Source organism: Nanorana parkeri, unplaced genomic scaffold, assembly GCF_000935625.1.
Source record: "Nanorana parkeri isolate BGI_ZX_2015 unplaced genomic scaffold, ASM93562v1 scaffold128, whole genome shotgun sequence".
Taxonomy (NCBI): Eukaryota; Metazoa; Chordata; class Amphibia; order Anura; family Dicroglossidae; genus Nanorana; species Nanorana parkeri.
Window position 1 is genome coordinate 834,717 of NW_017306396.1, and position 16,214 is coordinate 850,930.

At 40.2% G+C, this 16,214-nt stretch overlaps 1 protein-coding gene across 1 annotated transcript in view; it reads left to right on the forward strand.

Moving 5' to 3' along the window:
- The window catches only part of BEND7 (BEN domain containing 7), a 52,965-nt gene that overhangs the window by 27,290 nt on the left and 9,461 nt on the right, over window positions 1-16,214 (forward strand). The window contains exons 3-4 of the mRNA XM_018553729.1: window positions 6,462-6,758; window positions 11,617-11,739. Coding sequence (XP_018409231.1) covers window positions 6,462-6,758; window positions 11,617-11,739 — 420 coding nt within the window. The remainder of the gene's footprint in view (window positions 1-6,461; window positions 6,759-11,616; window positions 11,740-16,214) is intronic.

A 16,214-nucleotide genomic window follows, 5' to 3' on the forward strand; every position in this document is an offset into this window, starting at 1 on the left:
TTTGGAGGGGGGCCCAAGATAAAATCTTGCACCAGGGCACTTTGTTCATTAGGTACGCCAGGTGGGGGGTTGCGGGAGCGGATCACAGCGGTCGGAGTCCCCTGATGGAGGTGTTCTATCAAAGTTTGTGACTATGTTAGAATGTGTGACCAGTGACGTGGTCACACGTTTTAGCGTAATCCCGCCCAGTTTTTCAGCGGTGGAATATGTGACCACCAATAGGTGAAGCATTCCAAAGCTTTGTCAGCTGTTCCAGGGCAGATCGGCAACACGGATGGTATGTGCAGGAGAACCGATCTGCCCTGGACCAGCTGATCGGTCCTGAAATGTCACTTCTATCCGACTTTGTGAGTGCGATCTCACATTTCACCACACTCACAAAGTCGGATAGAAGTGACATTTGAGGACCGATCAGCTGTTTCAGGGCAGATCAGTTCTCCAGCACATACGATCTGCGATGCTGACCTGCCCTGGAACAGCTAACAAAGCGTTGGAATGCTTCACCTTTTGGCGGTCACACATTCCACTGCCGAAAAACTGGGCGGGATTACGTTAAAATGTGTGACCACGTGACCGGTCACACAATCTAAGGTAGTCACAACCTTTGATAGAACAGCGGTCCTGTCTGCAATCATTTAATCATAGAAATAGATTATAATAGGCAATATTACAGTGTAATGTTCCCCATTATAATTAATTTTTCGAATTAAACGAAATAACAGCACACAGTGTGCAGTTACAAGAGTGTGTGGTGTGCATTTCTTTGTGTGTGTGTGTGTGTGTGTGTGTGTAATAGACCCCATTCACACCTGTAAGTTTAGTTGCAATTAGGGATTCCTGTGTCAGGAATTTGCTTTTTTCTGCAGCAGGAATCCCTAATCTGCTGTTAACAAGCGGCAGCTGTCACCCTTCCAGGTTAATGAGCGGCGGACAGCTGCTGCATGTAAACGCAGGCACGCGGCATGTAATGATATGTGATAAGATTACATGCGGTTAAAATCAGTCACTCTCCCTGGATGCATTGATCGTGAGAGTGATCGTATCACATATGATTACATGCAATGTGCCGGTGTTTACGTACAGCGGCTATCACCCAATCATTAACTTGAACGAGTGACAGCTGTTGCTTGTAAACAGCAGATTAGATGTTCCTGCTGCTGGGTAACGCAAGTTCCTGACACAGGAATCCCTAAGCACACCTAAACTCACAGGTGTTAATTGGGCCTAATCCACACACACACAGAAATATACTGACACATAAATTCTTCATCGCACCTAAACTTACAGGTGTGAATGGAGCCTTATTGTGTGTGTATTAGTGTGTGTATTTCTGAGTGTGGGTGTATTAGTGTGTGTGTGTGTGTGCATATTTCTCTGTCTATGTGTATTTTTGAGTGTGGGTGTGTGCTTATTTCTGTGTGTGTGCGTATTTCTGCGTGTGGGTGTGTGTGCGTATTTCTGCGTGTGGGTGTGTGTGCATATTTCTGTCTGTGTGCATATTTCTGTGTGTGTGCTTACTTCTGTGTGTGCGTATTTCTGTCTATGTGCATATTTCTATGTGTGGGGGTGTGTGCGTATTTGTGCGTGTGTGCGTATTTCTGTCTGTGTGCATATTTCTATGTGTGGGGGTGTGTGCGTATTTGTGCGTGTGTGCGTATTTCTGTCTGTGTGCATATTTCTATGTGTGGGGGTGTGTGCGTATTTGTGCGTGTGTGCGTATTTCTGTCTGTGTGCATATTTCTGTGTGTGGGGGTGTGTGCGTATTTTTGTGTGTGTATTTCTCTGTGTGCGTATTTCTGTGTGGGGGGGTGTGTGCGTATTTTTGTGTGTGTATTTCTCTGCGTGCGTATTTCTGTGTGTGAATGAATGTGTGAATCTGTTTGTCCTCTATGATTAAAATTAAAACTTGTGGGGAAAAAACACAAATATACTGACACTGCGCACATATACACATGTATACATACTGATATGACACACAGGAACTTTAACACACATACCAACATCACTCACAGAAATTCTGACAATACACACACACATAACAAAAAAATATACTGACATGGCATACAAAGAAACCATCACAAACACATATACTGACATTATAAACACACGCAGACATTTACACCGGTACCGTATATAGTTACATTTTATTTTGTAATGTGACATTTTATAAAATTTGTATGTGGCCCCCATGGGAGAAGAACATTTCCAGAAGCCCCCAAGAGAACTGAGACCCCTGGTCTACACTAATCTTTCCAATATCTATATTAATGAAGGTATCCTGAATACACTATTAGGCTTGCTAGAGGCTTTTCAGGAAGTCTGGCAGCCTTGGGAGAACATTTTGAGGAATCACCTTTTGCAGACATTTCCTAACCCTTCAATTGATGCAGATACCCTACCCAGCAATTAGGGGGGACTAGCTATAATGAGAACCCTACAACTCACAATTGTAAAAGAGAGAGTGAGAAAACAATTCTATTATAATCTGATAATGCTGAGGTACATTTATGTAGTATGATACAAAACACAGAAAATCCCCAGCTCACCTGCCAGCCAGCCTGCAACCAAACAAATTGCCCTGTCAACACTATGCGTTAAAATCAGAGGTTTTAGTTGCACAAACTTTTGGCCAAAAATATGTAGAAGCCACACCGCCGCGCCAAGACACCTCTGCAAGGTGTGGTCCTAACTCTGCAGATACCCTGCCCAGCAATTAGGGGGGACTAGCTATAATGAAAACCCTACAACTCACAATTGTAAAAGAGAGAGTGAGAAAACAATTCTATTATAATCTGATAATGCTGAGGTACATTTATGTAGTATGCTAAGCACATTAGGGGAAATGTATCAAAACTGGAGCAGACAGAATCTGGAGCAGTTGCCCATAGTGACCAATCAGCTTCTCTCTTCAGTTTGTTCAGTTAAGCTTTGGAAATGAGAGAGAGACACTGATTGGCTGCTCCAGATTCTGTCTGTTCCAATGTTCATAAATTCCCCCCATAGTATTTATGTTAACATTGTTTGCTGTATTTTCTATGTTTTAAAACACTAGTCTCTTACTTACTCTATCTTGCCTTAAGCTTGATCTATAGCAGGGGTAGGCAATCTCAGCACTTCGGCTGTGCTAAAACTGCGAATTCCATAATGCATTGCAAGACTGATGAGGTTGCCTCACTCTGATCTGTAAAGATATGTGTATGTCTTTTGCAATTTCAAATGTAATATATTATACTCTTGAGCTTGAATTGAAGACACTGTGACATATGTACATATAAGCATGTTACAGAACTCTTTTAACAGACTAAATAAGCTTGGAGTTGAAAAAACATTCAACCCACTAGGCTCTTTTGTCTGACAATTTTCCATTAATATTTGTGATTGAATAGTTCACCATGAAAGGTATTACCTTAAATGACTTTATTATTTTGAACTGAAAAGGTAGGGCACTCTTTGCCTATCATAACTAGCTTGCATTAGTATTCTATTTCAAATTCTGTAGTAGGATTTCACTTTCCTAAGGTCTGCAGTAAAGTCACTGGATTCATAATAGCCATGTCCTCGTTTTTCTGGGCTGTAATGGACCAGCCCCAGACAATGGGGTACTCTAATCAAAGCTGTTCATCAGCTTTGTTATTATTTTTAACACTATGTACTTTTAGAGCATATCAATATTAGAAGTTTCATTTATGAGTAGTCATTACTGACAGATATGTGGAAAAGGAAATGCAGAAATGTATATGGAAGAAGCTTATCTTAATGGAAATATTATCGCATAAAAATTGATTCCCCTTCTATTGGATGTCATTTCACATCTGTTTTATTAGCTAGTCATTTTGACATGACTGCACTATACCGCATACAACATAATGCTGACCAGTAATGATTACCTATAATTTTACCTATAATAAGTTCATCAGTACTTGTTTTCAGAAACCAAATGGATGTTCTGGGAAAGCAGCAGATAGACAAACATACTACTGTATGTATGAATCAAACTCAAATGGCAATCAGAACACTGAAACTCACAAGGGACTAGCAGACACTTCTGCTTATGCACTGATACAGTTCACAAAGCACATTTAATTTATTAGTTTATGTAAAATATATCATTATATATACTGTAACAGTTCATCAGTACTGGTTTTGCATTGTGTTTCTATAAATCACATAAACAACTTTAGGGGTTGTGAACCCGGCTCTTACCACAGTTTGTCTGTATGCATACATATTGCTATTCATTAATACATGTATGCATTTATGATGTGCATTGGGCAGTGACCCTGTTGTAAGATGTCAGTTCATTGTAGTTTAATCAATTTTAAGACATGATTTCTGATTTGTTGCTATGGGTTATTGCAGTATGCTCATCAACATGGCTCTTCTGTCTTTTTGAATAAGCAAATGTTTATTATTATTATGCAGGATTTATATAGCACCAAAAGTTTGCTCAGCACTTTATAAAGGGAGGGAGGCAACATATCTGGTTATTTTATCAGAGTGTCATATGTGCAATAGATAAGACTCTTGCCGCCTATTAAAAATGTATTTCTTTATGGTCAGCTATCCCGCAAAAATTAGTATAAAATGTTTACAGACACATATGTGTTAAAAGCGACTAAGCCCACAATGTTAATGTGGTGTATTTCTTGTAGTGGTGTTTGATTTGTTACATTTTTGCTGTTCAGTTTACTCTGTTGGGAGGGATTTTTTGAGTGATGGTAATGATGAGCACATACTTAACAACCTGAAAGTTCTTTATTTTAAAGTGACACTAAACTCAGGAGTTAAATCTTAAAAATGCTTTCAATTACCTTCACTATTAACAGAAATGTATCTGTTAATAGTGTCTAGGTCTAGAAACGGACCTAGAGAGTATAACATTACAGGAGGACCTGGATATAATAGTTGAGTGGGCAAATATATTGCAGATGAGGTTTAATGTCGATAAATGCAAAGTAATGCTCTTCGGGATTAAAATAAGCAAATGGGCTATACAATTATGGGTATGCCACTAGGGAAGTCAGAAATAGAAAAAGTTTTGGGGGTAATTTTAGACCACAGATTGAAAAATAGCTTGCAGTGCCAGTCTGCTGTAAGCAAAGCAGGTAGAGTCCTGTCCTGTATTAAGAAGGGGATTTATTGCAGAGACAGGTCTATAATTGTGCCACTTTATAGATCACTGGTTCGGCCTCATCTGGAGCATGCGGTCCAGTTTTAGTCATCAGTCCACAGAAAGGATGTCCTTGAGCTGGAAAGAGTCCAGCAGAGGTCAACCAAATTAATTAGGGTAATGGGGGACCAGAGCTATGAGACACGGCTACTGAATTTAAACATGTTCCCGTTGGAAGTAAGAAGATTAAGGGGGGATATGATTTTCATGTATAAAATGTTCAATGGTGACAGCAACATTAGCAACAAACTCTTTACGATTAACTCCGTAACAAAGATTAGATGCCACCACCTAAAATTGGTGGAAAACAAATTCCAGCACAAGGGGCGAAGGGAGTTCTTCACAGTTAGAGCGGTTAGGGTCTGGAACTCGCTGCCAGAGGCAGTGATTTCGGCTAAGAGTGTGGAAAAATTCAAGAAGCATTTGAATGATTTCCTGAGAGACTGTAATATACAGGGGTACAGGTACTCTTAAGAATGAGATGATACATGGACCTAAAAAATAGGTCTTTATTCAACCTCAAATACTATGTAACTATGTATCTTATTTGTGCATCACTCGGCTGTAGATCCTCAAATCATCTTTGAATCGGGGCTGACATTGTCCTTCCTTCTAGACGGTGGCTACTTTTGTTCCCCATGGTCCGTGCATGTGTTGTAAAGTAGCCACCACTCCAAGCTCAGTCCTATCATGGACTACAATGTCAATACAAATTAGTAAACTAAACATGAGATTGTAGTCCATCATGGGAGAAAGCTTGGAGCGGTGGCTACTTTACAACACATGCACGGACCATGGGGAACAAAAGTAGCCACCGTCTAGAAGGAAGGACAATGTCAGCCCCGATTCAAAGATGATTTGAGGATCTACAGCCGAGTGATGCACAAATAAGATACATTTTTGTTAATAGTGAAGGTAATTGAAAGCATTTTTAAGATTTAACTCCTGAGTTTAGTGTCACTTTAAAATAAAGAACTTTCAGATTGTTAAGTATGTGCTCATCATTACCATCACCAAGTATAAAAGGAAAATGATCATTACCATTACCAAATATAAAAGGAAAAAATATAAAAATGGTGGGTTAGAGACGGCTTTAAGGCTCTTTGTTTAAAAAAAGTTCACTGAAACTGTGATTAGGCCTTGGCTTCTAATATGTCTTGGACACCCCTTGCTATAATTCCATACCATGGTCCTGTCCACAGAAAATGCTCTGTGTAAAAAAGATGATCCTTGCAGGGGATGGTTGGCATGGGTACCAAAGATTGTCTAATCTTTCTTGTTATTTACACAGGGGATGAAGGTATGGAAATCAAGAAACAGATCACTGGCATGAGGAGATTGCTGAATGACAGCACTGTGCGGGTTTACCAGCGTGTCATCAAAGAAGGGGAGAAACTTAAGGAGGAGCGTCACGACTTGGATATGAGCTGGACTGGGAGTTTGAGCCCTCCATGTGCTGCTGATGATCCCATTCATCCAGCACAAGCTCCATGGAATAACATGCCAATTCAAGCCAGCGAGTTTTCAGGGCAGTATGGAACTCGCTCTAAGAGTGTGCAGAATCATGTGAAAAATCCTGGATCTAATGGTATGTAATGCTTTAAGGGATCTTAAATGGATGTATAATCAGACATTTGAAGCTTTTTAAATTCTTGTTTGTTTTTCTACATGCATGCAGACATGTCTGAATCCACATAAGCTATATAAACTCTTTAAGCAGTGCTCACCAGATACACAGGATTACTGCAATCACTACAATCTTGAACACTTGGGCGGTGCAGTTCTAAGGATGGTATTTATGTTTATATTCACATAACATTATAATCTATGATTGCAGTAAACCCTTTTCTGCCATTCAGTGGAAAAACTCGAAGGAGTAGGTATGAGATACTCAAACACATTAGAAGACAATTATTTCAATGTGATCATATCCTCTGTTACCAATTGGACGCGGTCCCGAATCGTGATCCCGGGACGTAACGAGGTAGGCTTCTTACAGGTAGACTCGGAAGTTGGGAGAGGATAGGTGTAAGGTACTTACCTCTATCCACCTGCTCCTGCCTGTGTGGGGTGAATTAGACCCTCAGCTGTACCTTGTATTTTGGTCCACACAGGCATTTTAGCCCATAGTAAAGTATATACGCTACTGCTCACAGCACTGATTGGTTATTTGGCCTATTTAAGGGGACCTAACCTTTGACTGGTACTCATTATAGAGTCGCCATCTGTTTTGAGGACAACGTCTTTCTCTCGATAGTTCTTCACCGCTTGTTCATCCAACCCTTACAAGACACTTGTTTTATGATCATCCACTGCCTTCCCTGACTTCTGCAACACCTGACTATACCTCATTTTCCTTTGATCCCTAAACTCTATTTCCAAGCCCCCCCAAGTCCTTACATCTGGCCTGTCTCTGCCTATCATCGTACCTTATCCTTTTGAACTCCACTGTAGTAGTGGCTGCTTATTCAGCTACCATAATCCACTTATAAGTCTTGGACACCAAAGTACCAGTGGATGTACTGTATTTAAAGCAGGCTTGAAAGATGGCATGTAAAGTCAGAGAGCCCTGTAGTGTAGAGTTGTAATAGTAGCTGTGCTTACCAACAGCTTTTAAAAAGTCAAGGTTTACATATAACTTATCACCCTTTCGAAAGGACTCTCCTTGAGGTGAGAATTGTACTTCCAATACTTATTTCTTAGTCAATTACCCCAATAACACTTCTAAAGATTGATATCTTATCTCTTACAATAGCATTTACCATTAAAGTGTGTCAAGAAAAAATAGTTGTATTTTTAATATATTCATATTTCAGTGCTCCTCCTTGTAAGTGGGTTTAAACATGTGGGTTGTAGGACCAATTTCAGAATTGTATATAGACCAAAGAAGGAATCTAAGGCATCCCGAAAGCTTGCATCTTTAATAAATTAAGTTAGGCAACAAAGGGTCTCCCTTATACTCCAAATCAATGGCTATACAGTACAATACTCTTGTACTTTTTATATGTACCATTTAAAGGCAAATACTGCCTAGTGGAGTTTAAAGCTAAACAAGAATCCATCGCTTAAAACTGCACTTGTCCCTGTCTTTTAAAATATAATGTGAATATAGCTAACATGTAACAATCATGTAACAATCTTGAAACAATCTTGAAAATGTCTTTACAAAAGTAGACAAAGGGTTGCCAAAATCCAGCCATTGCAAAAGGTCTTTGTAACATTTACAGGGCTATACACAAAAGGGTCAAGAGTTTGGAGAAGGCAGGAGAAGTGAACAATCTAGGCCAAATCCGCTATGTTGGAGTAAATTGGTAACTTCTCCTGTCTTCTCCAAACTCTTCACACTTTTGTGAATAACCCTGTTAGTTTTTGTTTTTTAACCAACCTGGAACACTCTGCAGTCAAGACCTTTATCCTCTCCCCTGGAACACCTCAGTTGCCAGGAGAAAGGTAAGGGCCTTCATTTTAAAGTGCTACCTTGTTTGGGAGGTACTGTATAAGACTGAACAGGGGCCGGTTTTGGAGACCATTTTGTAAATGAAGGTACACGCTGCCATGCTGTGCTGCATTTTACCAGTGTTGTTACCTTGCTTTTAAAATCAATGATTTGCTGTGTTGTGTTGAAGAGTGGGAAATGTGTAAAAGCAAAGTCAAATAAAAAAAAAAAAATTAAAATAAATGCACACACATTCATAAAAGAAAATATATCCATTTATAATTTTTTTTGCATTGGAGCATGTGAAGCATTGCAACCACAATTAGTGGATCACGGGTGCAATGTTCTTGTTCTTGCAGACCATTCTTCTAGGGTGAAGTCCCTTTCCATACTGAGGTACGGGCTTTCTGCTAAGGGTCACGAGGAAATATGAATGGGCTACAAATGCAGTGGCATCACCCTACTTGTATTCCATTCAGAACCAGAAGTCCCTCTGCATCGGTTGCAGACGGGACTTGTAGTCTCTCGATTTTACAGATCCTTTTAAATGATCTGTGAATGGATGTCGTAGCTGTGCAGGTGGAGCCATGCACAGCCACACCAAATGTAAAGCAGCAGCCTGCAGGATGTAAAACCTCATGATTCAGGTGAATGTGGGGGGCTGGTTGGGGGTCAGCGGATGTGGCCATGTTTCATGTTACACCCTAAATATACTGTAGATATGGCATGAAACAAGGTCAGAATCGTAAACTTAGCCGTTAATGTTTATCCTTACAAAGGCAGAATATGCTGCATTTTGTGGAATAAATCAGATCATCATTTCATGGAGTAATATGTACAAACCAGAAATGCTGATATGTAAAAAAAAAAATGAAGTAGGTATATCAGCATGTTTAGCTATTTAATCAATTTTTTTTAATCTGCTATGATTAGGACCCAGCTGGGTTGAAACACATCAGAGGGACTGTGATCCTACCTCTTTTGTACTGAATAAAGATGTCCTTTGTCCTATGAGTGATTTCCTGCTGTGCTGTCATGTATTTTGTTGAATGTTAGGAAAAATCAATTTCCATAAGTATTTCTAAAATTCAGATTCTCTTGCTATTAAATAGAAAACCTGCACTTTATTTTTAAGAATGGGACTTCTATACATTGTATATTAAACTGGGTACTCACCAGTTGCACATCATATACACGTACAGTGCAGCCATGCACCTTACCTAGCAAAATAATGATGAGCCACAAGTCATTTTATTCCAGCCTGAGAACAATCCTACTCGTTATTAACATAATTTAAATAATGGCAGTTTAGTCATATTGATTTATCCATTCACTTGTCAAGCCTTGCAGAATGTAATGTAACACAAAGTACTTTTACTGAATTACTAATTACTAAACAACTAGCTACGTGTCAATGATACTATAGTAAAAATGCTGAACTTGAAGAAGTGAAACTTTGTTCTATATCTAATAAGAAAAATTAAACATATATAGTACAGTAAACATAAAGTGGAAAGGGCAAGGGAACCAAAAAAATGTAGAAACAAAAGGCAAATATTGCCATCAGACAGCTTCTCAGAAGAACGTGGTATTTATAAGAGACCTATAATTATTTTATGCTGTGAATTTACCTTACAGCGGGCACTTTTATTATGATCACAAACCCCATTTTGGTAAAGGTTTTCAGGTTGTTCCAGTTTATGCGTATGGCTTGGATACCTGTACGAAAAGTGTGGTTGCAGTGCAAATAGAAGTAATTTACATTTGGAAAACATGTCATATAATACACATCTGAGGTATTCATAGTCTGCAGAAGGCTCCTGTATAAAAAAAGTTTAAAAAAAAACAGTTCTCTGATGTTCGTTGTTGCCTTGAATATATAGATCCTTTGTTGGCACGGGTCTTCATCAGGAATTCACAGGATACCAGCAGTATTTGCGTCCAGCATAATACATCCTATTTCCTATCACTTTTTGTGAAGTTGCCAGCACAGGCTGCTCCAAACATATACCGTAGACTTTACAGAGAGTTCCAGATAGCAGCAGATGAAGGGCTGCACCTGGGGTTATATAGGAGCACAAAGAGAATGTCCATAATTAATAATCATACTTATGTTACACACCCTTGAAGGAGAGCTCCAGCAATAATATCTAAAAAGTACAGAGGGAGGTAACCTGTTAAATACACTTACCTCCATGCTGTCCTTTCCCAGATACATACTTTGTGTCCCTGCTGTTTTGTAAATATAAATAATTGACGCAAATAGAAGTTTATGTGGCCACCATTGTAGTAATATGTCCATTTAGAAAAAAGCAGGTAACGGAAGTGGAAAGCACACGGAGCAGAAACATTGAGCTAATGGTACTGATGCTTTCCGGTAACAGTTCTAGGACAGCTGGATCTTAGGGTAGGAGGACAGCACAGAGGTAAGTGTAATTGACATTTGACACATCAATCCTACTCACCTCTTAGATATATTTTCTGGTGCTCACATGTAAAGGCAAATTCTGCACTGGGTTTGCAAAATGATAAAAGTCTTACTTTGCACCATGCTGGCTCCCTCACATACCACTTCCGGGCACTGCTGGAAGTGAAGGATAAAATAATACAAGGCGTTCTGTGATTAGAAAGGAGGGGGCAGGGATGTGACATCATCTCTACTCATCCAAACACAGAACGCCTTGCATTCTTTGAGAAAATACAAGGCATTTTATGTATGGGCAAGTAGTAAAGAGGGGCAGAAATGCGACTTGAACACCTCACTGATCGATTCACATCCCTCACCCCCCTTAGAGCCTGAAAGCTCGGTGTTATGTGTAGGAGCCGGCATGCTGCAAATTAAGATTTATATACTCTGCAATGGCCCACCCCACATAACACACAGCTTTTTTTTGTGATATGTTGCACAATCACTGCGATGTGTAAATTATTTTTCCTGGACTTTTGCTTTAAAGATTTAAAAGCATTTAACCCAATCCAGCAGAATGACTGACATATTAACTCTTTACAGGTGATTTACCATTGGTGAATTCTGCGACAGAGACAAAGTGTTGCACGTGTAACTGTCAACCTACTCTGCAGGCCATCCTACAGGAGCTCAAAGCAATGAGGAAATTTATGCAAGTGCAAGCAGGTAAGTTTCACTATACTAAGACAACTGTGTAGCTGTGAAGACACCATTATTTAAAGGACAACATTATTTTTCTTAAGTTTTTGACAGTGCAAAATGAACGAGGCATCAATCCGACTTTAGATTTAACTACACTGAGAAATGACGTATGATTGGTTACAATGGGCTACTTCACTTACACTTACATATTCTCATTTTTGAGAAATCCACACAGAAATATCTCCTGTAGAAGTGATGTAATGGCATAAAATGTATTTACTTAGAGCATCGGGTAATTAAACCACTACCAGTACAAATCTACTGATATATACATATAAGCTGCTATTGCTAAGCTACTTAAAGAATAAGTGCACTCTTTTTGCCCCCTCCCCTGACCTAAATGACCCCACCCTTGCCCTCTACAGATCGATATTTACCAAGATCTGAGGGCTGTTGCTCCGCTATTTGCTGACATTGAGGACACGTTCACACCATCTCCAGTGCGTTCCAGCAGTACAAGCACTATTTTTTGCAATCGCACTGGACTGGAACGGGGGCATTGCTGTGACACGCGTTCTGGTGCGGGTGATCGTACTGCGGGGGGGGGGGCTGCAGTGCCATTGACTTGAATACACAGCCACGCCCTCGAATGCAGGGAGCCGAACAGTATGCGTTCCAGCAGCTTACCATGCTGGAATGCACTGGAGATGGTGTGAACGGGCCCTTAGCACTGCAAGTCTCCCTTTCCTGCCTGTGTACGTCTCCCGGTTGAGAGTCAACACCATAAAAATCTATGGGGCTGTAATGTGCAGCCAGCAGAGGGAGCAGTGTGGCACTGGATGTAAACAATAGCAGAAGGGTGCGTGTCAGATTTCAGTAAGTACAAATCTGTAGAGAAGGAGGGCTGGATTGCTAAGTCGGGTGTGGGGCAAAGTGCACTCATCCTTTAAAATGTGAGTTACCTGTTTGTCTCTATACAGTGAGTCACCAACCTGAAACAAAGAACATAACTCTAATCTATGAGAGGCTCCATCTTGGAACATTTATAACAAAAGGATGAATTGGGTGCAGGTTTGCCAGGAGGTAGCCCAGCCTCCTTCAAGACACACCAGACACCGCCCAGCACATCACAATGGCATCTGAAAGCCCCAGTGTGTCCCCACACCAAATCCAACAAGTGAAACAAAATAGCACACGCACTAATCAATTCCTAGCTAGCTTTAAAGCATGTACGTTTGCCATTTGTTTCACTTGTAGCATTTTTACAAGACATCTGCAATTGCAGTCTACATATCCCTTCTGCACAAGTTTCCGTTAATTACAGATAAAGACTCTTTTTTTTCTTAAACGTGGGCTCAATTCATTATCACAAGAAGCATCCTGCAGGTTTGAACTGCAATCTCCATGTCCGGTTTCTGATTATATTTCAGTCTCTTTTTTTAATAGATAGATTTTTTTTCTCAGAAAAAGATCAATATTGCCGAAAACCAGGGAGAAAGCTATTCCAAAAAAACAACAACTTGTGAATCATATACTTCATTAAAAGTACAAGATTTGTAACTCTCATATTCTAATAACGCAAATACAAGTAAACCAATTTGCAATAAAGTCAGGCATATCCCTGGAAAGGTCTAGGGACTGCATCAAGGCCAAACAGTAATAAGGTGTTTGTCAGAACAAAAATACGTCTGGTGCCCTGGCAACAAATGCTCCTTGAGCTCGACTGCATATTGCTTGTTATGGTGTACAGTATTAAATCAAATGAATCAGGAGTGTGCAGTGATTATATTAACTCTATTAGAACTGCTGGTACAGTTCACATTTATATGTAACAGACTTTGGAAACGTTGTTTCCTTCCTTCATGTGTGTTTTTAATTTCACAGATCATACTAATACTGAGATGATTTGGATGTTAATCATGCAACGTTTTAAAACTCTCACACATTTTATAAGTCATTGCTTCTTGTCCAAGTATAGATGTGACTGTTCAGTGGCCCAATGCAAGCAGAGTGAGAACTGTGGGCCCAGTCCCAAACCCCTTACTAGGCTGGAGACATAAACACGTGCACACACTTTGCTGGTGTGAGTTGTGTGTAGGGTAACTATTTGTGTGCTTTAGGTCCTGTGTTGTGTGCTTAGGTTAGTGTTGAGCATGTACAGTGCAATGCTGGGGCACAGAGACCTGAGTGTTGGTATGCAAGTTCAGGCTTTTAGGAACCCCTGTTAGGAAGGCAGTGGAAGCAAACAAGCTTTATATGTCATTGTGCAGTGCTCTGGTTGAGTAAAATGGCAGGCATCCTCCTGTTAGTGTGTCACAACCACCTATACATACTGTATATAGGACAAGCAGAAAAGCTCTCAGGTATGTCAACAAACAGCAGGGGAGAGGTTATCATTACATATAGGGGGTTATTCACTAAAGAGCCGAAGGATGTAGCCAAACGTTTGGCTAATCCTTCTGCTCGCTTCGGCTACAACAACCCTTTGGTGATAATCGATAATGATCATTATCGATTAGTTGATTCGATTAGTTGAAACTGCTGCTGCCTCGTGCCCTCTCTTCTGCCGGCAGTAGAAAGACGGCATCAAGTCTCCCATCCAGCGGCTGGGAGCAATATAAATAACGATTGTGCGGCGCTAAATACCCTGGTGTAGCTAATATTAATTGCAAAACAATATAACTTTCAAAATATCCTAAAAAATTGTGCAAATTAGTGGTGGAAAAATATATATAGTGTACCACAAACAACATATAAACTATGAATAATGTAATTAATGTGACCAAGGACTGGATATATATACATCCAGATATAAATTAACACAGTGAAAAATAGTGACTTTATATATATATATAACCAGTGGGAAAACTTCATAAAGTGATAAATGTGATAATGTCTGCTGCTAGGGCACTGATCCCTAGGCACTGGAACTCCCAGGTGGTTCCTACCTTAGGGGAATAGTCCACGGAAATGTGCCGCTTAATGAGATCTGAAGAGCTGATTGCTGAGAGGCTTGACAGGTCTGAGACCTTCCTGTCTAGATGGAGGCCCTGGCCAATGTTTATGGAAACGGATGAGTTTAGAACAATGGCATAGATACAAAATCTGTTCTCCTTGACCGCGTAATAACCCTTCTCCCCCCCCCCCCACCCCCCCTCCTCTCTCTCTTTTTTCCTTGTATTTCATTGTCTCTGTGTCCTTCTGGTGTCTGCTTGTCTAGTCTGGTTGTGAGTCTATTGTTATGTTGTTTTTTGTAAGGTGGCTCTAGGTGAATTGACTTACCTGGAGGTTAATGGAACATGACTTTCGCATGATTTCTGGTTATCGCCTGAGGCTACAGTCCCAGGTCCTCGCCCACCTCCATAACGAGGTTCCCCCCACTGGGGTGGGCTTTAGCCGTTTGCGGCCCTCAGGGCAGGGTCGAGAACATTTGGGCCTAGGTGTGGCTAGGACTCGGGCACATTAACACATGTACTGTAGATACGGTTGTTATTATTTAGGGTTATCCTATTATCCTCAAAGATGTACATTTGACGCTGCCTTTGTCTGTTGTTACAATCTCTTGTATGTCTGAAAATTTTCAATAAACTATATTTCTGCAAAAAAAATGTGATAATGTCAATATAACTTCATAATTCGTCCTTCAAATCCAAAACATATAAAGTGCTGGTTTTTCGTGATCCTCCCAGTGTTGCACATGAAGCCCCCCGGGCAATGCGCTCTCACCGCATATATATCGTTTTACACTCTGCAGGTAACCTGAAGTTGGTATTGGATCAGAAAGTTCTCAGTGTTTCCTCCCAAATGTTTAACGGATGATGTTTCACATATAGTAAAAAAATCAAAAGGAACTCCTCATAGTGAAGTATATCCCAAACATTTATTAATAAAACAAAAGTAAAAACACACATGTAAATATAAAACCGGCCGTTATCCCACGAGCTCCCGTGCTCACTTCCGCATTGACCTACTATTCCCTTGAGAACGTCCTAAGTGACGAAACGCATCGGGGCGGGCCTATCTGACATCACAGCTAATGCGGAAGTGAGCATGGGAGCTCGTGGGATACCGGCCGGTTTTACATTTACATGTGAGTTTTTACTTTTGTTTTATCAATAAACGTTTGGGATATACTTCACTATGAGGAGTAAGTAAAATGTTTGTTTGTAACACTCCATTTGGGTATTCATTTTTTTTTAATCCAATTAATCGAGTAATCAAAAAAATAATCAGCCAACTGATTTTGAAAATAATCGTTAGATGCAGCCCTACACATACGATTATAAACCTCCTGTGGTTATACTAACATATGGGTTATAATCACAAAGCAGCCCTCGCAGGCTTCTGTAGCTTTCCTCCTGAAAGGACAGGTGAATCTGTGAGAGTTACAGAACCAGTTTCTTAATCTGCACACAGGGTGAAACGAAATAAGGAAACATCCAAAACTATTTTTTTTGCCGTCATTCATGTCTACTAATAAGCAAAATAACAATGACTGC